At 34.6% G+C, this 24,075-nt stretch overlaps 1 protein-coding gene across 1 annotated transcript in view; it reads left to right on the top strand.

Moving 5' to 3' along the window:
• The window catches only part of LOC123545978 (pancreatic lipase-related protein 3-like), a 35,433-nt gene extending 11,568 nt beyond the window's left edge, over positions 1-23,865 (top strand). Inside the window, 6 exon segments of the mRNA XM_053539780.1 lie at positions 3,480-3,640; positions 6,709-6,876; positions 6,878-6,944; positions 17,298-17,405; positions 18,619-18,738; positions 23,132-23,865. Of these exon segments, the coding sequence (XP_053395755.1) occupies positions 3,480-3,640; positions 6,709-6,876; positions 6,878-6,944; positions 17,298-17,405; positions 18,619-18,738; positions 23,132-23,352 (845 nt within the window). The 3' untranslated portion in view covers positions 23,353-23,865.
• Positions 23,866-24,075: the final 210 nt, after the last annotated feature.

The following is a 24,075-nucleotide window of genomic DNA, read 5'->3' on the forward strand; positions in this document are numbered from 1 at the left end:
TAATGTGCTACTTGTGTTTCGTAAATATTATTAATTCTCTATGTGGCTGGTATACATGCATTCTTCAGTTACATTTACTTTTTTATCAGGTTCAACTCTTATATTTCGTTTCGATAAGGGTTAACATTAGTTCCTTAATTTTAGCTTGAATCATTTTAAATCTATTTCTGATCATGTTCAACTATTTCATTTTGATAACAGTTAACATTGATAAAATTATTTCAACAAAATAGTTAATCACTCAAATTAATTGCTCGATAATTTTTTTTGGAGTAGATATTGAGTGAATATCCAGCTGTTTGTCTTGTAATTACATTCATTTATTATTTGTTAATAGTATAATGTTGTTAGCAGTTTGCATTCCATACCATTGAAAATATTAAATAATATCTTTTAATTGGATAATTTCATCCAATTTTATCATCATCAGCCTTTATTCTTTGTTATGATATGCAATTAGAAAAAAAAACTGTTGAATAAATTTTTTTATTCATTGGCTTTTATTTAGAATGAATGTTATCTATTTCTAGTACTGAAAACTGTTTCAAATGTGAACAAAATGTAAGTAATATTATATATTATATAATATTACTTTCACAATATATATAGTATTCTTAATGATTTTGTTCAATTTTGAAACAGTTTATAGATCTTAAAGAGTATCAACTATAGCAAAGGAAAATGATCAAGAAAACAATTATAAACTCTACCCTTCTGGTAATCATATAGGAATACTTATACAGCAAAAATAGCTGGCATGATACTCACTACTTTACTTCACAAATTGACAGCATAACCCTTATATATACATAGTAATATGAATCAGGTGGGTTTTTGTCCGCCTACAAAATATATAGGGTGGGTTTTTGTCCGTCTGGAAAATATTTAGGGTGGGTTTTTGTCCGCCTATGTAAAAAACACTGGGTGGGTTTTTGTCCGGTGGGTTTTTGTCCGTCTCCCGAAAATAATGGTAGTCGCATAATGACGGATTTAAATAGTCCTCAGTTCTTTTTTGCTCTGTAGAGCTATTTTCCTTATTTCTTTGCATTTTTGTTGTTGCTAAAATCACATGACAGATCTATGCTTGACATGTAGGCAGCATTTTCATAATGAAATAATAACACGACAGAATATGTAATGGAAATTTAGATCATACACCACCACTATAATTTCGGGTCTCATTTTTAGCTGATTTTGCAGTTTGTGTGTTTGACTAAAAATATTTTTTTGCATCAAACATATTTACACTTTTCCTTTCATTTTTATTCAGCACTGACCATATTCCTCAAGAAAATGTAAGTTACAGATATTTAAAATTGGTTCTGATATGTGCTGCGGCCATTGGAAATATGTCAATTTTATATAGAATGAAGAAGAACAGTTATTTAGTGTGTTGTAACCTAGTGACCGCTACCAGACCGTATGCATAGACGGTGAGCTTTGAGCTTTATTATTTTATTATTTTATTTCTTTGTAAAGAAAAAACACGAGAGCGCAGGCATGATGTTGTCCTTATAAGAATAATAAACCCGTGATAATCACGTAAACGGAATCTCAGGCGAAATAAAACTTTTTTAACTTCTACTTTCACTTCAAAATGTTGAAAGCAAGGCTCTGATTGGCTAGAGGGAAGGTCGTCTGAGCATGACCCTTTATCAGTATGTCTATCGTTAATAGATGAATTAAGTCAGATCAGTGCATTGAACACTACTTGCTCGCTGAAGTTTAATAACGCCAAAAGTTAAATTTTGATCTTATTTCTTATATAATGCTTCAAAAGAAATCTTGTTTAAGGAATTTCACTTAAGTGTCAGATATTCTGCGCAGGACGAAAAAAAGTAAGTTCTATTAATTTTGAAGTAAACTTAACTTAATATTCATTGCGGTAATATAGATTTTTAAATTATATCCTCTGTTATCATGTTTAAAGAGAGGAAAAGAATTTAAATATTATGCAAAGGCTTTTTCGTTTTTTATACATCTCTTATGTGTTTACCGATAGCTAGTTATTACTCCTTCTTTATAACTTTGCCTTTCTTTACAACATGTAAATAACCGTGTAAAACTTGTATTTTTTTAAACTTCGCTTTCCAGCTTTGACTGAACAAACATGTTGAATATCTGTTTAGAAAAGAAATGAGTAAATATATTTAACTAAACCTTGTTTTTAGTAAAATCTCAACTAAAAGAAAATACTCACGTAATATTGATATATACACTCGACAAACATATAATCTCTCTCTCCCTCTCTCTCCCCCTCTCTCTCTCTCTCTCTCTCTCAAAAGAGATCTTCGTGGGGTTTTTACGAGGAAAAGAAATAACTTATTTTAACCACTTGTAAATACATTCGTTCGTTCGTTTATTCATTCATTCATTCATTCATTCATTCATTCATTCATTCATTTATTTATTTATTTATTTATTTATTTATTTATTCATTCATTCATTCATTCATTCATTCATTCATTCATTTATTTATTTATTTATTTATTTATTTATTCATTTATTTATTTATTCATTTATTTATCTATATATTTTTTCATAATAATAACTGTCATTATTGTAATAATAAATATTATTATCATTACTATTGTAAGTATTTCATAATCTATGAGAAAGATGTTTTTTCTTAGGAAACCGACAGATTTAGAAATCCCGGCGGAGTTAACAATGGTCTTAAGGCTCACTACGTTTTGCCTCGTGTTTTCATTTGCAGAGGGTAAGTTGTAAAATTTCATCATTTTTAAGACAAAACATAAATAGTGCAAATTTCATTCGAACATTTCGGTATCGTCAATAAACTTGGAAATATTTACAGCCTTAATGCGCTTCCTTCGTCAAAACTATACACAGTATTCCCAAGGATTATATTGGCCTCAAAGTCGGAGCATTCCAGGGGTCAAAATGTACGTCACGGCATTCAAAGCTACGACTTTTGTACAGAAAAGATCAGTTTCAATTGATGAAGAAATCTCCTATTTCGCTACCGATAGGACTCGAGAACGACTATTAATAGCCTCTTCGACGGACCTTCGCTAGCCAACAGAGCTACTTGAAACATTTTTGCAAATCTACCTGTTAGCACTTGACTATTGATATTTTCTATTACTTAGAGTCTAATCTATTAGATGACTCGGCTAGCTCATTCGGTAAGGCCACTTCTTGTAAGCGAGGGATACCTGGTTCGAACCTAGAATGTGCTTTCTTACTCTTTGACATTCGAACAAGTCGTCTGATTGGATAAAATAAAAATAGCAATACTGGAAATCCAAAATATAAAGAAGACGAATGTGAATGGGTCGTTCTCAGATCTTCGTTTAGAATATCAAGTACTTTAGTCAGATTGAGATCAGTTTTATTTTGTTTTTCTATTTGTTGAGAAATGAAATATGGCTACACTTTTCTCTGACTACCGATATCTACACATACCAAGAAACTACTTAAAATTAAGTATTGCGCTCTTGTGCGTGTTTTTTCAGGCTTCTTGTTTCCAGAAGAAGTATGCTATGGAACACTGGGATGTTTCTCTAATAGTTTCCCGTTTATAAACGCGATGGGAAAGTTGCCAAACTCACCTGATCTCATTAATACCAAGTTCTTCCTTTTCACACTAGAGTCATCAACTGACTATGATGAACTCGTGCCTTCAAACCTCATTGGGCTAAAGCCGATTAAACTGATAATTCACGGATACACTGAGTCTGCAGAAAAGCAATGGGTCAAGGACATGGTCACTGAATTACTGGAATATGAGTTAATTCCGGACACAATTTTAAAAAGTTGATGACACTTTGTATATTTCTAATATATTTTTAAGGTTTTGAAATTTTCATATATAAATAAAATCTATATGAAGGCCACCGAACAAAATGGCAGACTCGGTTTGACTGAGTCTCTCCACGAGGTGCAATGGACTGTGCAGTTTCACTCACGCCCCCTTGTGCCGGCTTAACCGGAACTTTGTTATACAAATACTGAATGGAATTTTTTTATAGACGTATTTACAATGCGGCTGGTTGCCAAGTAGTTTCGACGGATGTTTTGATTTTCAAGCGCATGCACATTTTACGTGTGGCAAAAATACTGAAGCGATCCATTAGCTCATTTGCATGTGAAATTGGAGCATGGGTTTCGTGGTGTTTATTGAACTAACAACTCGCTTGCAGATCATGGTTTTCGTGGCGTTTATTGACAGTATTTATTGGGTCTTTTTGTTTGTTTGGGTTGTTAATTAATTAGTTAATAAAATGATATATATTTCCATACCTTTTGTATGGTCGTTAGCCCCAAAAATGACACGAACCTCGCAAGGGTTTTCACATGACTATTTAAATATTTTAGGATTACCTTTGCTTCTCATTAAACTCTATACATTTTTGTAGGTGCGGCAACTGACGGCATTTAGTTTTGTCCGACATGTATCACTCTGCACCAAGAATCAATAAGGATCTTTATTAGTCACCTACTGGTTGAAAAACAGTTTCGGGGACTATAGGAATGCGCTTTTCCGTCATTCTGTCCGTCCTTCGTCCGTCCGTCCGCAATTTCGTGTCCGGTCCATAACTCCATGAAGGGATTTTAATATTACTTGGCATAAATGTTCCCCATGATCAGTTGACGTGCCATGCGCAAAACCCGGACCCCTAACTTAAAGGTCAAGGTCACAATTGGAGGTCAAAGGTCAACATGGCTATTTTCCTGTCCGGTCCATAAATCTCCCATCCATGAAGAGATTTTAATATTACTTGGCACAAATGTACCACATAATAAGATGATGTGTCATGCACAACTTTCAGATCCCTAGCTCAAAGGTCAAGGTCACAGCAGTCAAATGTTAACATGGCATGAACAGGGTCTGTTTCGTGTCCGGTCCATAACTCTGTCATCCATGAAGGGATTTTAAAGTTACTTAGCATAAATGTTTCCCATGATGAGACGACCTGTAATGCGCAAAACCCGGACCCCTAGCTCAAAGGTCAATGTCACAATTGGAGGTCAAAGCTCAACACGGATTTCATCGTGTCCGGTCCATAACTCTCCCATCTATGAAGAGATTTTGATATTACTTGGCATATTTGTACCTCATAATAAAATGTGTCATGCCAACTTTCAGACCCCTAGCTCAAAGGTCAAGGTCACAGCAGTCAAATGTTAACATGGCATGAACAGGGTCTGTTTCGTGTCCGGTCCATAACTCTGTCATCCATGAAGGGATTTTAAAGTTACTTAGCATAAATGTTTCCCATGATGAGACGACCTGTAATGCGCAAAACCCGGACCCCTAGCTCAAAGGTCAATGTCACAATTGGAGGTCAAAGCTCAACACGGATTTCATCGTGTCCGGTCCATAACTCTCCCATCTATGAAGAGATTTTGATATTACTTGGCATAATTGTACCTCATAATAAAATGTGTCATGCCAACTTTCAGACCCCTAGCTCAAAGATCAAGGTCACACTTAGCAGTCAAATGTTAACATGACATGAACAGGTTCTGTTTCGTGTCCGGTCCATAACTCTGTCATTCAATAAGGGATTTTAATATCACTTGGCACAAATGTTCCCCATGATAAGTTGACGTGTCATGCGCAAAATCCGGACCCCTGACTCAAAGGTCAAGGTCACAGTTGGGAGTCAAAGGTCAACAGGGCTTTTTCCTGTCCGGTCCATACCATAACTCTGCCATCCATGAAGGGATTTTAATATTACTTGGCACAAATGTTCCCCATGATGAGACAACGTGTCATGCGCAAAACCCTGACCTCTAGCTTAAAGGTCAAGGTCACACTTTGAGATCAAAGGTCAATAGAATTTGTTTCCTGTCCGATCTATGACTTTGTCATCCATCAGGGGATTACAATATTACTTGGCATAAATGTTCCCCATGATGAGGCGACGTGTCATGCGCAACACTCAGACCCCTAGATTTAAGGTCAAGGTCAGATACAAAAATGACTTTGTCCGGAACATTTCTTCTTCGTGCATGGAGGGATTTTGATGTACCTTGGCACAAATGTTCACCACCATGAGACGGATTGTCATGCGCAAGAACCAGGTCCCAAGGTCTATGGTCAAGGCCATACTTAGAGGTCAAAGGTTAAATTTAAGGATAACTGTGTCCGGAGCATTTCTTCTTCATGCATGGAGGGATTTTGATGTAACTTGGCACAAATGTTCATCACCATGAGCCACCCTTGTTTTTAGAATTAGGTCCCATTGTTTTTACTATAAATAGATTATATTGTATCTTTTTTATTACTGGCCGTAGGGAAAAATCGAGACCACTTTTCTGTGGTACAACATGCATGTTACATTGATTTTTTAGGTGTATTTTTACCTATCTCTACCTGGTAAAGACTTTTGTGTGGACTTAAAATAGATTTTTTTAGGATTTATTTCCCTTTGTTGTTACTATAAATAACTTATATGATAACTTTTTTATAATGGCCAAAATATTCCATATGAAAGCAACTGTAGATTTTTATATATGCAAATTTTAATCCAAGTGTTTTGTTATAACATATTGTATATTTAGTACATATTGTTTATACATCATTGACAGATATCAGTTCATTATGTTATACTGCAGTAGAGAAAATTAGGGGACTTTGTATTGCATGGAAATACTTCATTCACTTGTTTTTTCTATTGTCTCTATGCAGAAGACTTTCAGAGGAAATGGTAATTTGTAATATAATAATAATTTCAGGGTGATTGTTACGTCATTGCCGTTGATTGGAGTAACGGCGCAGTAGCGCCTGATTATCTGCAAGTGGTTGCTAATACAAGAGTTGTAGGAGCGGTAGTGGAAGTTTTGAGGGATGAAAACGGCTTCGACCTTGCTGACATGCACATAATTGGACACAGCCTAGGTGCACATGTAGCCGGATACGCATGTAGCCGGATACGCCGGCAAGAACTTTGAGAATATTGGCAGAATAACAGGTTGGGATTGTTTATGACGTCTGACAAAATGAACTGATTTTATCAGACTAAGTTTACTGGATATCAAATGTAATAAAACATGTTCTTGCATACCAGACTGGAGTTTTCGGTGATTTTACCGGTGCTGGAAAACTCCATATACTCTGTATTTCCTGTGTATGTACGTTGGTTTCCCGACCTTTGTTTAGATACGCTACCGTAAGAAAAAAGGACTATAACGAAAGTCATTTGTTTGATTTTATTTTTCATTTTATTTGTTGAATATGGCATGCAAGAAAAAGATTCATTCTCTGGTTGTAGGTACGGATGGGAATATCCGGCTCGAGGGTAACTGTTTTAGCGGTAACTCAGAAGAGCCTCCTTACCCCTAAACAGTTACCCTCGAGTCGGATAGACCCATCCGCACTTAAAGCCAGTGAGATAATCTTATATTCTATAGAAGAAACGTTGTATAACTTTAGCACGGCCTGTAAACACTGGCTCGTCCTCTTTGAGGAGATAATTTGAAAAAAGAGCCAGTGATACTTCCGAGGCGGCGGTAATGACCGGAACTTTATGCAGAATGTAAACAAAGAAGAAGGGTGAGTTGATTGTTTTCCTTTCTCAGATAAATGTAAGGCCCTAGTTAAAAAAAATCGCCGATGTAGTTCCACTCAGAAATGATTATACTTTTTATATATGCAGGCCATTTTGCAAGGTAAGTGCATTCCTTGACGTGAGAACTTTTGAAAGTTGGAAAATAGAGCAAGTCCAAACCAAAAGTAGACATTTTCCCATATATTTCGCGCTAATTTACACATATTTAAGATTTTATAGTCATTGCATCAATCTTGCTGAAAAGCATATCTTACTACTGCATGACTTATGTGATTTACTAGCGTGTTTATCCCGTACATGTGCATTTATCACCATGTGGAGGAGCCACCTCCGCAGAGGAGGCGCTAAGAACCGGAGTGGGAGCCAATTTGAAAGCACTTTGAAATTGAGATATTTTTAATGTATCATAATTCCCTTAGATTGTGACAAACATCTGATGGATGATATTGTAACAACATGCTATCCATTTCCTTAGAATGTATTCTGAGATATTTGCACTTCTCTTTTTTTTTGCACTTGTCTAATGATGGGCTATCATGGCGTTAGAAGTTGTATGATTATGGTATTTTCTATGAAAGGGACATTTCCTAGTGCACAACGGTTTTCGTGTCCAACGCATTTTGGAATTTTTAATAGTTAGTGTTAACTTTGTGGTAGTCTTGAAATGCAATTGCAATAATTATGTGCTTCAATATGAACTTACAAGTGCTAAGTAAATGTTTTTTGTTTACTTGTAAATTGCCTAATTCGATTAAATATATATGAAAAAGCTAAAACTCAAAATACTTCTCCCAGATGTTCTAAGGATAATATCTGAAGAAGCTTTCGTGTGTACGGGCCCTCCGTAAGGATTTTAATTTACCCAACATACAAAACTTTTTCACCTATATTAGAATACAGTTCGGCAACAAATGGAGATTTTAAATGAGGTCGTAGAAATTTAGCGGTATGCCGTGACCATGGAAACGGCTACTGAAGCTGGTAATCGCGGAAACAAAAAATCTTTCTTTTGTTATATTTAAAAAAGTAATGGTGTTAGAAACTTGATTTTTTCAAATTTTTATTAAGTTATGAACACCTATTGTTTGCAATGATTATATTCTAAATATCTTATTAAATTTCTTAATTGTCGTCAGCACGTGCAATTTTAGTTATTAGCATGTGCATTCAGTTGCGAATCAACAAGGTATCTCTCTTAATCAAAAAATGTTTTCTGGACTTAATTACACATGACTAATTTTTGGCTTGAAAATTTTGTATAATTAAATTCTAAAAATGTTGATACGTCAGTTTAACACTATTTCATATATTAATGCAGCGGATTGCATGCCATGTACGTTATTCATTCGCTTCCTTTTTCAATACACAAGGACAATGTAGTTAGGGAATAACTCGTTGAATCTCGGCTTGGAATATTTAACATATATAATATGAAAAAAAAAATGTTTATCAAATTAATTGTTGGAAAACATGTGAATAAATTATGTTGTTTTTTTTTTTTTTTTTTTTTTTTTTTTTTTTTGTGACATTGTTACCTGTCAGTATTGTATAGATAAGCTTAACATATAACGCATGCATAAAATTGTCCTCATTTTCGTTGATATTTTTACTATTACTGTTACGAATTCTAGATTTCATACTTCTATCACTTTAATAATTAATCATATGACCGGACTTCTCTCCATAATTTAGCGGCACAATAATGGGAGTAAACTAGGCCTAGAGTAAAGACTTCCAGTGTGTGTAGAAACGGTTCTACCAAAGTGATGCTTATAAAATAAATGTACATGTTTATATGGAAACCTGGTGCGCCATGTTATTTGTCAATTGCTAAATATCAGATAACAATGCTAAATGCCGAACACCTTATGCAAAATGTTTTGAAAACGAAATGACATTTATTAAGTACTATGGAAGGCTATGGAAATCCGGTGTGCCATGCTAATTGCCAAATGCTAAATGACAAACAGTTATTGCAGAATGCTATTTGCTATATGCTTAATGTCCAATATTGCCTGTGAAATGGTACATTTGTAATTGTCAAAAAATCAATGATAATTGCTAATGGTAAATACGAAACAATAAATGCCAAATGCGTATTGCTAAGTACATATTCTGAGAAAGAGCTGAATATATCAGTGTAAAAATCCATCCAATAAATAGTCATTGGCCTTTGTAACATTACTTGGCCTCTCTCAAAAATATTTCTTAACATTTTAGAGTGAAAAAGTTCGATCATGTCATCTCATAACCCTCAGAACATGTTATTGCTTCAAATCAGGCTGATAGAACTTCATATGTTTTTACGTGATTAAAAGTAACAGTCATTAGTGTAAGGGATACAGATTATTAACTCTAAAGTTAAAGCATTTGACGAGTAGCATTTGTCATTTGGCAATAATTATTGGCATTTAGCACAAAGGATATCGCATAATATTATGGCATTTGATATGTATTGAAGGCCGGTGCGCCATGAATATAACCAAATGTTAAATGACAATTATTTAATGCAAAATGCAAATAACTTAATGCTAAACACCAAATACTTAATGTTAAATGCCAATCACTTAATGCAAAATGTCAAATACTTTATATAAAACGCAACATACCAAATGCGATATGCTTATGGAAGGTCAGTGCGCAATGGTAACTGCAAAAATGTTAAAGTAAAACGAAAAATGCTATTTACGAACTGCTTAACTTCAAATATTGGCTTTCGAACGGTAATTGTCAATGATAAATGCTTTTTTGTTAAAACAATAAATGTCAAAATGCTCATTGCTAAGTTTCCATTGAAATAAAGAGCTCAATATATCAGTTATATCATCATTGCCCTTCGTTACTTAACTTTTTCTCTGTTATATATCTTAGTCTATTATATGATAAACATTTTACAGCAAAATGTTTCGGTTCCATGTCCCTGTAACATCTGCAACGTTATTGCTTTAAATTAGACAGGCAGCACATTTATTTTTTTCCAAATGAATAAAAGTTACATTCATTCGTTGAAGAGATAAAGATCACAAAGATTGATAATTTGAAAATTACCATTTATCATTTGACAAAAAGAATTTGTTTTTATCTTCTTCTTCTCGTTTTCAAATACATTGTCAGACCAGTAGCCTTGATGAAACGTGTGGTTTGCCGCAGATCCTCAATGCCTCCATACAGTTTCTGGTGCATTGAGGTATCTATCGGCCAAGTCGCAACTCGCTCATGGTTATGCCTTTTTACATCTCCGAAGTAAATGCTCCGCAGTCTGATCTTCCTCACCACATGAACAAGATGGCGATGGTGCCAGTCTGTATTGTAACTTTTGTTGGTTGTTCTGACTGAGCTTCTAGCTTAGCCAGTTTGTCTGCCTCTTCATTGCCTGCAAGTCCACAATGGATGGAATCCACTGAAGTGCTACTTTGCAAGTTATTCTCGGGCTCTGCATTCTCCTGGCTAGTGCAGGGCTTTATTGTTGATCAGAACTTCCATAACAGACAGTGCATATGTGAGAAAGACGACTGAGGATCTTTCTTCTGCCGAGTCTTCAACTATTCAGACGGCCTTCATGAGTGCTTCAGTCTCTGCCTTGTAATTGCTGCAATGTTTTCCTGTGGCTGCATGTAGAGTTTTTATGACATTTAGCATTTTGTATACGGCATATAGTATTTGTATGTAGCATTTAGCATTAAGTATGTGACACTGACATTAAGCTATTGACATTTAGCATTAACAACTTCTTATTTAGCATTTGGCAGTTAGCATAGCGCATCGGTCCCCACTAACTGCGCAGGGACAATGAGCCCCGAAAAAGAGAAGTTCGCCAAGCATGTAAGATGATGTTAGATGATCTGTTTTTGCAATTCAAAATGTAGTTCCATGTTGCTGATGAGATCTTGTATATGAGTCAGATAAGGATGTGACAGTTATAGCTTTGGCTTAGCTGTATTGCTTATTGTATTGAGAAAAGATCTAGATCACTTTCACTGTGAATTTCCATGTCTACATGTATACGGGTTATCGCTAAATGACAAATTTCATGGGAGTATTTTCAGATGGTGGTGTTTTTCAGACAGATAATGTTTCTTTAATATATGTAACCTAACATCTCAATATGTATATTTTTTTTTCACTTTTGGTGAGAAGACATGTTATATTTTATGGCTATATATATGTGTTTTCATATCATTGAAATGCTGTAAAGCACTGAAAATGAGGTCTCAAGATTTAATTGTTCATATGAAACAAATGAAAAATGTAACCTTGTACCATTTCGGTATTTTCACTCAAAGCAAATTGATTCTAATATAGTGTGCATATTGATAAGTACCGGAACAGTCGAACAAAGTTGCAATAAAGAATAAATCCTAGTACTGAGACGTCTAGGATTTATTCAAGTTGCTCAATTTGAGTAAGTGGTAGAGCATGGGGGTGGGGGGAACCTGGGTTTGGCCATCCGCAGTTATTCATTAACACTTGAAATTCGTCCTTAAACACAGTCCTATACTTACGTTCTGTTTGCTTTTTAAAACGAGATTATGTATGTGTATGTTTTTCAATGTTATTTATCATAGTAAAACGATCATTTGGATTTCCTTTTTTTTCAATTTGTCAATAAACTGTAAAGTGTTTTGTACATAAAATAACTAGATATGTGCGACTTATTGAAGCAACGGAGCCGGAATGAAAATGTATAAAGATAACATTTGCTGACCATCCTTTTGCAAACTGTCACTTTAACATATATGTATTTTTTCTTCGTAACCGCATGCAGAGGATGTATATTGCTACTACTACAAGTGTGCATGAAAGAAAAACAGACATACTCTTTCAAAAACATCGTATTTTCCTTTTATTTTTCCATCTGGTCTATATACAAAATATATAGTACTTGATAACATACCAATGGTCATGATATCTCCGGAAAGTGTATTGCATAATACGAGATTTCAACAGAGTAACAATAAGTGACCCAACCCGAAAATAAGAAATACGCAAAATATTATTATTTCGCAAATTTCATCGTACATTCTTTCTACATGTACGTTAGCATCACTTTGGTAGAACCGCTCTACACACACTGGAAGCCTTTACTCTAGGCCTCGTTTACTCGCATAATGGTTCCGCTGATTTATGAAGAAAAGTCCGGTAATATGATTAATTATTAAAACAATAGAAGTATCAAATCTAAAATATTTGATTTCGTAACAATAATAGTAAAAATATCAACGAAAAAGGGAACAATTTTATGCATGCATTATAATATGTTAAGCGTACTATACTGACAGCTAACAAAAGGCAATGTTACAAAAACAATTTATCTACATGTTTTCAATTAGTTTTCAATTAAACAATTAATTAAGTAAACTTTGTTGTTTTTCATATAATATCTATTAAATATTCCAAGCCGATATTTAACACATTATTAATTATTATTATTATTATTATTATTATACCAGATTTATATAGCGCCCTTTTCATGATCAATTTCACGTTCAAAGGCGCTTTACATAGTTCAAATACAGCCACACATGCAGGGCGCATAATTCATCCTCTACTAGTACAGACACAGAGCGATCTGACCAGAGGGACAGAGTGAGACAAAGCCCCCACGACAGAGAGATCAGAAATCAGATACAGGCTTGTCCGGCTAACTTAGCCTAGCTCGTTGCGAATAGACAGCCTGGTTCTTTAACGTGCCCAGTGTATAGCACTGATACACGCAAGGATCGCCTGGGTTCCTGACCAGTACACCTCTAGTTGGGTGGGAAACACTGAAAAGCGTTTCTGAAAATTCCCGAGCAGCTGCCGGGGATCGAACCCCCGACCTCAGGATTGGAAGGCCAGTGTGCAAACCACTGAGCTATCCGTCCACCACAATTAACTTTATTGTCCGTATGTATTGAAAAAGGAAGCGAATTTATGGCATATAATCCGCTGCATTAATATATAAAATGGTGTTAAACTGACGTATCAAAATTTTTAGAATTTTAATTGCATACGTATTATACAACATTTTCAAGCCTTTAATCAACAATAGTTGTAATTAAGTGCAGAAAATATTTTCTGATTAAAAAAAAGGCACCTTGTTGGTTCACAACTGAATGCACGTGCTTATTACTAAAATTGCACGTGCTCACGACAATTAAGAAATTAAATCAGATATTTAGAATATAATTACTGTAAACAATAGGTATTCATAACTTAATGAAAACTTGAAAAAATCAAGTTTCTAATACTACTACCTTTTGAAATATGACACAAGAAAGTTTTTTGAGTTTCCGCGATTACCAGCTTCTGTAGCCGTTTCCATGGTTACGGCACACCGCTAGATTTCTACGACCGATCTTAAAAGTCAGTTCTTACTTTATTTAATTGTTTTATCATAGTAAAAATGTTTTGTATGATGGGTAAATTAAGTGTGGCATATATTTTTAAAGATTCCTCGTATATAACAATGAAACTGAAAACGTTAGATATTTATTCCCCGGTCGAACCGCATGTATTACGTACGTTGTCCATTTGTCAGTCGTTCTGCAGTCAAAGTCATATTAAGTTATTATTTAGTACAGGGAGTTTGTAAATAGGGTGCCATATGTTGAGGCAATATTTGCTGTCAGACTTTATTTTTAATTAATGCTACGTAGTAAGAATGGCTATTGACCGTTACTGAGCTTACACTTACAGAATTATAAATACAGTTTTCTAATTTTACTTAAATAACTTTTGTAAGTTGATACTTAATTTTCAGCTAGCGCGATTCATTGATTTGCCGATCCTATTCTGCGGAATACCGAAAAAAAAAACATTTCTTATATTTACAATATACTCGATTTTATTTATGCTTTCAAATAAACTCTTAACAATTTGTTTGTAAATTAATTAGAAAAGGCATAAATATACTAAAAAGATTTAAAAACATATCAGCAAAAATATCGAGGGAGTTTTATAAATAAAGTGTACATTCTAACATGACTAGCAATGCTCAAATCGTCAAAATGATATTATAAGATTCTTTCACTGGTTGTAGGTGCAGATGGGAATTTCCGGCCTCGAGGGTAACTGTTTAGGCGGTAACGAGGTTCCTACCGAGTTACCGCCTAAACAGTTACCCGAGAGCCGGATATTCCCATCTGAACCTATAACCAGTGACAGAATCTTTTTCTTGTATACCGATAAAAAGATATAATAATAAAAATAAAATCAGTCGAACGGCTTTCTTTTTAGAACTATTTCTTATAGCAGCGTATTTAAACAAAGCGCGGGAAATCAACGTCCGTAAACAGGAAAGACGTCATGACGTTTCAAAGACAAATAACAATGTTTAGTTCCGGTTTTCTTTTATCAGTTCCAGCGTAACGTTATGAATTTTTTATAAAACAACGTGCTTTGAATCGAGAAATATACTATCAGGAACAAAGAGGAACTGTCAAGGTATTGAATTTTTATTCCGTTTTTCGAAATAAAATATAAATAACTACATAAATGTTCTACATATATGTAGTTCGTATTACGTCATTTAAAGCACGAGAGTCATCTTACACCCCGGGGTGTAAGATGGATTTTTCCAGCACCGGTAAAAATACAGGAAATCCCCGTCTGGTATGCAAGAATATGTTTACGTCACGTGGACGTTGTATTTAGCGCCATGTATGCACCCAGAAATAGCGCTTCAAAGTTTAATCAAACATTTTACTTAGAAGCAAGTATAAGACCGAATGTCAAATTGCACAACTGTTTTGCTTAATTTACACACATACTAAGTTGATTAATGGCCTTGCAGAATAAATCGCCATCATTTCCGCAAGAAGTATTACCATTTTCGGTCCTAGTGTGTATTGTACAAGCGAACAATCGGTGATAATACTTTACATTTTTTGTGCAAAGGAGATCTGAATGTGTTCACTTTATTGCTGGTGACAGCCGTTCTCTTGCGCTTCTTTTAATTTGGGGTGCTCGTGGTTACATTTCTAAACTGTTCGTCTAAATTTGATGTATTTTGCTGTGTTTTATTTTCACTTCTTTTACATTTGTATGTTACGTCGTTCTTTTTCGTTGTCAATGATAACCCTTTCCTACGTTTGCCTTTAAAACAGACCCATCTGGAACGAACAAAAGTAATATTCAATATAGCGTCGCCGTTGGTTAATTTTTTTATAAAGTCAAATATCTCTGTTACTATCAAAATTATTGATTTGAAACTTAAAATAGTTATTTACTATCAAAATCTACACCAGGAGAATTAATCCCCATAACTCTGATCTGAATTCTGATGGAGTTATGCCCCTTTTTGACTTAGAAATTTTGGTTAAAGTTTTTTGATAAAATCAAGTATCTCTGTTACTACCAAAGCTATTGACTTGAAACTTAAAATAGTTATTTACTATCAAAGTCCACACCAGGAGGTACAATCCCCAGAACTCTGATTTGAATTTGACAGAGTTATGCCCCTTTTTAACTCAGAATTTTTGGTTAAACGTTTTGATAGCATCAGACATCTTCGTTACTATCAAAGCTATTGACTTGAAACTTAAAATAGTTATTTACTATCAAAGTCTACACCAGGAGAAACAAACCCCATAACTCTGATTTGAATTTTGACAGAGTTATGGCCCTCATTAACTTAGATGTTTTGGTTAAAGTTTGATAAAGTTTTTACTGGAAAAGCTCTAATTCAGAGTCAAGCACTGAGAAAAGTCGAGTGCGCTGTCATACGAACAGGTCTTGTTATTTTAGGTAGAGTATGTGCATTTGGGTAGTATAAAACAACTTCAAGCATCAAATTACAAACGTTAAAGCGAAATAGATATTACATTGCGAGAACGAAAACGCTTTATACGAGTGTTAATCACCCAGGAAAATAACTGGTCAGTGGCTCGGACTCTGGGCTTTTGCGCCTCCTCCAAGGCTTTGGCTCCTCCTCTTAGCCAAAATTGAGCATTGAGGGGTAAAACCCGCCGTTAAAACACATAAATAATTCAGATTTAACATACCATTATTGGAAAAATCGATACAATGTATGTTTACCCTTATTTGTGTAAATTAGGGCGAAATATAGGGGTAAATCTCCACTTTTGGTTCGAACTTGCCCCATTTTCCAACTTTCAAAAGTTCTCACGTCAAGGAATGAATTTACCTTGCAAAATTGCCTGCATATATAAAAAGTATAATCATTTCTGAGTGGAACTACATTGGCTATTTTTTTAAATAGGGCCTTACATTTATCTGAGAAAGGAAACAATCAACTCACCATTCTTCTTTGTTTACATTCTGCATAAAGTTCCGGTCATTAGCGCCGCCTCGGAAGTATCACTGGCTCTTTTTTCAATTCATCTCCTCAAAGAGGACGAGCCAGTGTTTACAGGCCGTGTTTAGACAAAGATGAAAACTATTGTGATCTGTATAACTGTAAAATTACCTTAAGTCTAGTTCAAGAAACCATGTGCGTAAATTTACAATAATGATTTTCGCTTATTGTACATTTTCATTCAACATTAAACTTTCCGTTCATAATTCTAGATTTTAGAAGAATCGTGAAAAAGAGGTATTCAGATCATTTTAACAGTTGGGTAACTGCTGGACAGTTTTCCCTACCTTTAGCGTGTAATAAATGTAAAAAGAAACTTAGTACAAAACATAAAGCATGCTATTTTAGACAGTAATTAAGAATTCTGTAAAAAACGATGAAATAATTAAAAAGTAACAATTTAGCCTGATAGCTGGACCATGCAGTTCTTCTTAAAAGATAAATGCTCTTATTTGCAGGGCTAGACCCAGCTGGACCAGCATTTGAGTACACTCTTCCGAATGTTCGCTTAGACCGAACTGATGCAACTTTTGTAGACGTCATTCATACAGACAGCATACTTACTGGTTATTAGCTTTGTATAAACTATTACGTGCCTTTAGGAGCGCAGTGTCATTCCAATAAAGAACGAGTGCATATTTCTCGATGCAAGGCTAATAATTTTTTATTACATACGTATCCACACCTTTTAATATTTTATAAATATTATGAATTTGTTAAGTAGCCTAAATATAACTGACAATACTGAGGTAAATAAAACAATTAATGCAACGGTCCACATTAAAGCAGCATGCCTCCAGATTTGGCTAAAAAATAATCTTTCGTTCAAGTTGAAGTTTGGTCATATTATGAACATTAGAATATGAATTTTTGTTTCTAACCTAGTTTAAAAGTTCCAAAATCAAGAAAAAAAGATGACCGCGTCGGGAATCGAACCCCGGACCGCCGCGGCAATAAAGACATTTTCCCGTGGTCGTAACCAATAGCGCTATTGCTGAAGTAGTGAATAATGACTTCAAAATATAGATATTTATAATGGAGACAGTTCACCTGGAGTAAAAGCGTGACAAACGCTTTTCGATTTTAATCGCAAAAGGTAGTAAAAACAGCAAATTCTCATGTGTTTCCGTAACATAAAGTTTGTCAGTAATTAAGTTTTAAAACCTTCTTAAGAAATATAGCATTTATTTCAAGATATCTCAAAAAAAAATTTTTTTTTTGTTGTCGAACGATCTGGAGGCATGCTGCTTTAAAATGAACTCACGCATCGATATGAAATGCAGACGTCAGTATGGAAAAAATGACACTTCCGGTTCGGAGAATTAAATCGAGTATGTAATAAAACAATTTATACCTGTTGCAAAAACTAACAGGTAATGTATGTCATACAGGAATGTTAAAGGTAGGCATATGCACAACGTATTCAACCGTGAGTAAACGCCAGTTTGCATCCTTGAATTGCAGAGGGATTTGTCTCTGTATGAAAAAAATGCAAACACAAAAGCTGTTGTTATTTAATGGAGGGAAACTCGGCAAGTTTACTTGGTCATAAATGGACTAAATGACCTCAAAATTTGAAAATTCCACAAATTTGCAGTGAGACCACTGCAGTAAAAAGTCATAAAAAATCTATTTTGACTACCTGTGCCACTTTATCGCGGATCAGTTATAGTCTGTGGATAAAAGGAAAAAAAAGATAAATATCAATTTGTTTCAAGATACTATATTATAGAATAGAAGTTTGATATCAGTAATTCATATGTCTATATTTTGCAACAGGTTATGGTATGATAAGGTCGGCTGGCACAGTGGATTTCTATCCAAATGGAGGGAAAGATCAACCCGGATGTCCCGGTGTCCTGCATGCGCTTATTGATCGGTTTAAGCAAGAGATTTTGAGTATGTCATATGATTTTACTTTCCATTTAAAAAAGCACGGGTATTAATTTTCCTGTTTTATAATTTAATATAAATCTTTGACCTAATGCGACGATGTACAGAACACAACTCTTAGCCATAAGACAGAAAGGCTGCATTTTATCTAACTCTTTTTGAGGTGAAAATGGCCTATATATTCTATATTACAATTATGTTTAATCCGACATTCCTTAAAGGATTATCATATAGAGAATAACAGGCTACTTTGTTTTGACATAAATGTTATCAGGTCGAGGCTGATATGGGCTGGAAATGGTGAGGTTTACGGAACTCTTTTCGCTCATATCTACAGAGCCAGATAACACTGATATCAAATGCCAGAAGTATGCTATTCTATTTATCATGCAACTCGTAAAACCTGCCTAGAACTGCATATTTCCTTATCTTAATTCATAAAATTTGATTTCTGAATCAAAAATAAATAAATTCAAATTTTACGGATTTAAAAATTCATCCCCTCTTGAAACAACTGAACGTACCAATACGACAGCCATGTTCAATTCAACTGAGACAATACTTTTTGATATTCACAGACAGCAACCTGTCCAAAGCGATGAAAATTTCTTTTCCACTCTTAATCAGTTGGACTTTAATCTCAAAATTTACACTGTTCCAAGAATTACAAGAAATTGTAATAGAGTAACCATCTTCCCCCACCCAGGGACATTCTTCACAAAACCTATTGCAAGACCCCCATACAGCACCTCCTTTTAGTAATACAATGTTTATAACTATACATCATATAATTCATGAAGAGGTATGTAGTTCGAAAACGTCTGGGAATATATAATTGACAAATGCTTTCAAATGCTGATATCTGTATTTTAAGAATTTGATGTGATTTTATTTTTAAACTGGTAAGAAAAAAAATATAATGAAATATTTTATCACATAAAATGGAGGTAAATAATTTACAAATGAGTGTGTGCGTGTGTGTGTGTGCGTGTGTGTGTTCGGGTTTAACGTCTTTTTCAACAACTTTTCAGTCATATAAACGACGGTGTCTACTTGTAGCATTGAGCAAAATGCCCAACTCTATAGTGCTGCCTCACTGGAATATCATATATGCATGGGATTGCTTTCTTGAAGTCTACAATAGCTTTTTAAATGTGTCGAATTGAATACCAATCATGTTACTTTTAACATATTTTCATTTTTAAGTTAGTGGGAAAACTGATGGAGAAAACACATGTATTGTACATTATCATATAAAAGGGAAGTAATTTCTTGTACCAACAACAGAAAAGATAAAGTCAACTTGGGTGCCTGTGACCTTGGCCTTTGCACATGGCAAACTGTCTTGTTATGGTGAATATTTATTCCAGGTTATTTAAACATGCGTCCATGCTTAAAGAGGTACAGGCCAGACAAAAAATTACAAAACTGTTTTATCTCCAAGTGTGACCCTGACCTTGAGCTAGAGATCTGAGTCTTAAATGCGACAAATTAATTTGTTATGGTGACAGTTTGTGCCAAGTAACTTGAATATTCATCCATGCAAAGTAAAGTAATTGATCGGACAAAAAAATGACCTTTTGTATTTGAAACAGGGGCCTGGATCTTGCACGTGACAAGTCGTCTCATTATTTGGAACATTTTTGCAAAGTGATTTTGAAATCTTTCGATGAATGAAAGAGTTATGGACCGGACATGAAACTAAACATGTGACCCCCAGGTGTGAACTTGACCTTGGAGCTAGGGGTCTAGGTCTTGCGCATGACACGTCTTCTCATTATGGGGAACATTTGTGCCAAGTTATTTCAAAATCACCGAAAACGAAACAGCCTTATTAACCTTTGACCTCAAATTTTGATGTTATGGGTTAGGGTTAGGGGTTAGGGCTAGGGTAAGGGTTTAGGGTTAGGTTAGGGTTTAGGGTTAGGGTTAGGGTTTAGGTGTTTGGGACTGGCGCATGACACGTCGTCTTATTATGGGGAATATTTATGCCAAGCAATTTCAAAATCCCTTGAGTTAGGCCAGACACGAAACAGACCCTTTGAAGTGTGAATTGACCATGGAGCAAGGGGTCTGGTCTTGCGCATGACACAGCGTCTCATTAAGGGGAACATTTAAGCCAAGCAATTTCAAACTCCCTTTATTGATGGCAGAGTTATGGACCGGACACGAAGTGTGACGGACGGACGGACGGATGGAAGGACGCAGCCAAAAAGGCGGAGGGAATAGTGAACATAAACACTTTTGAATCTATTCAATTTAAAACTAAATGCCTTTAACTATGCATAAAACAAGAATACACAATAAGTGTATTGTCTCAAGTGTATAAATATTTCATGTAAACATTGTAATAGATCTATCATGATGTAAGTTACACAATGACGTCATTAAGTACTATCGTATAATCGATAAAAATGGAGACAGGCAGAGTTAAGGAGGTAGGTTACCTTTATATTTGTATGTGCGCATGTCCAACCGGAAGCTAACTTGACGATTTACGACGACGTTTACGACAAACTAAATGTGTTTGTATATTCATTCTTCTGAAAACAAATCATAGACCTGTCTTCGATCTGACGCTCTATGGTTTAAAAATGCAGAAATAATGAATAAATTGCCGCAGAAACGCTTCAAAACAATGTTGCCTTAAAATGACGTCATTGACGTCATGACGTTACGTGTCAGTTACCGCGCAAAATTAATAGCTTTTATCTTGAAAGTACGTAATTCTGTGCATTTTCTTTATTCAAACTATTTTCAAATAACCATTATTTGCTGAGATATTTTTTTATGCGTCTTTTGCTCTGAATAATAATCAATATTTTGCTTCTTTTATGTAGTTATATTGAAATGTTATGCGGAATGTAAGAAAATGGATGATGGTAACCAATGTTATTTGGAATATAGTTGGGTGAGAGGTTACTTGTTACGGTCATTTTCAAATAAAAAATCTAGCAGTTTGATTTGTAATACCTATTTTTCAGGTTCCGTTGATAATTTGTTACTTATATACTAAAACTAAGATCTAAAATTGTTCAAATTTCAGTAGAAAATTGTGGTTTCTTGAACTGAATTTATGTTACCATGGAAACGAAGCCCGTGACCTATGTATCTAAATGTAAATTTCAAAAGCGTTGACACTAGTCTATTTAAGAAACACAGCTTCGGCTTTTTATTGTCATTTCAACAATATCCATGAGAATAATAGTAGCATGCTGAACGAGTTTTCCATGAAAAATGCCAGACGAGGGGTACTGCTGTAAGTATTCTAAGCTTAGAAATTTGTTTGAATAAATGCAGATAACACGAAAATATAACTTACGTTAGAAATAACATGTTTTAAAGCTACATCAACTAGAAAGATAATCTTATTCAATATCATTTTATAAGAAATTACAACAAAAAGCAAGATATAAGCCATTTTAAACATCTCTGTTGCCATGCTTACTTTAAACTTTAAGAAAAACAGGTACCATGTATAGTGCTTGGTATTTTGCTAATAATATTACCCAAATATTCCATGTTAGTCATTAACAAAATGGCACTGAAGCCGTCGAAAACCCCTATTTTTATACATAGTTGTTTAAAAATGAGAGAAAATGCGTTACCATGGAAACATGAGGCCCGCGACATATACATTTTAAGCTTATATTAGAAAGCTAATGTGCATACTAGTTAAATTATATATTATGCTGACTTCTACGGATATCAATGAAACTAAAATACACTGAAAAGTGTTAAATATCCGTATTTTCCTTCTTCTTTCAATATGAAATACCTTTGGAGGGTCATGTTCTTCAAACCTGGATAAAAATTGAACTTGAAGGGACAGAGACAAACGAAACTGAGATTTTATCAGTTAAAACTTCATATTACACGAAATACAAAACGTTGCTGCGGTTCAACTAATTTGAATTTACCCTTATAACAAGGTAACCTACCTCCTTAAGTGAATTTCTAGTTGACATTGTAGAATCTCATACAACATTAAAACTGGACTCTATAATAAAATTGATTTTTGAAGGGTACTGATGTAAAAACTAGATCTAGTAGATCTAGATCTACATCAGTATGGGCGGGGTCAATATTTGTTATCAGCTTATTGACGTGATAGAGTAGCCTATTCTAACAAAAAAATCAGACAAGTGTAAAAATATATCGTGTTTTCATAGTAGTTGCATGGTAAATTACAAACAACGATTTAACAGCATGGAGGGTGCATGTATCAAGGTCATGGTCGTTTTCAAGAGGTCAGTGAGCAAATGGTCAGTAAGTCATGTACAAATGTATTGTTATACAGTTTGTTTACTGTGTCTGGTCTTGAAGACAAAGCAAAGTGCATGCTGAGGCATATGTTAAAAAAATGGAAATTAGACAATGTTTTAAAATGTATTTTCAGACCTACGCGTTAATGGCCATTATTGCAGCCATCAGCGTTCAGTGAAGTTTTTCATCGAATCAATCAACAGCGAGTGCCAATTTAAAGCATACACATGCCTCTTCTTGTCAATTCTGTGCACTCCTGGTGGATTCATGGGATTTCATGCAAGCTCTTCTATGACTCCGGGACGATACTACTTACTACAAACAAATCCAGACGAACCTTATTGTATTGATTAAGATGTACCTAAACGTTTAAGTAGCCTCAAGTTAGTTACTTATTCCCTATACCTTATTTCCTATTCGCAGTAAAATTAATTTGGCAGTGTGCAAAACTTAGGTTTACTCGTAACTTATTAAAACACACTTTTCAATCAATAGAACCCAGTTACAGTTCAGTCTAAATCGAGATCGTGCGAATGAATATAATGAATGTCGAATAAGTAATTGTTTACATAATCCTCGATATCCGCTAGAAAATTTTCGATGGCCTCTCCTTACATATGTACACATACTTTTCCGTCGATAGGACCATATGTAACTTGTTATGTACAGCACAATCCAACTAAAACATTCCGCGATTGAAAAAAAAAACCTCCTGAATGTGGAATAAATAACTGATTCGTTAGAAACTGTCTGATGGACTGCCGACATAGGAAACTTAGAATTCATCTTACAATTTAAGATACATTTCCTTGGTAATTACAGTTGTAGACCACTAAATTAAGCGAAAAGATAAGATGTCAATAAAAAATGAACTGAGTTCGATTGAGTTGCAGTTCAAGTTATGACATAAATCTATTTACCTTGTGACTAAATTATGCAATTAAATTATGCAAATAAACAACGGGTTTTCGTTTCTTATCTTTTATCAAATGTATCTTTTCGCTCTATTTGATGTTACACCACCATGTAATACATAAGTTTTAGAATAAAAAAAAGGAAGGGACAACACAAAACTCC

Source organism: Mercenaria mercenaria, chromosome 3, assembly GCF_021730395.1.
Source record: "Mercenaria mercenaria strain notata chromosome 3, MADL_Memer_1, whole genome shotgun sequence".
Taxonomy (NCBI): domain Eukaryota; kingdom Metazoa; phylum Mollusca; class Bivalvia; order Venerida; family Veneridae; genus Mercenaria; species Mercenaria mercenaria.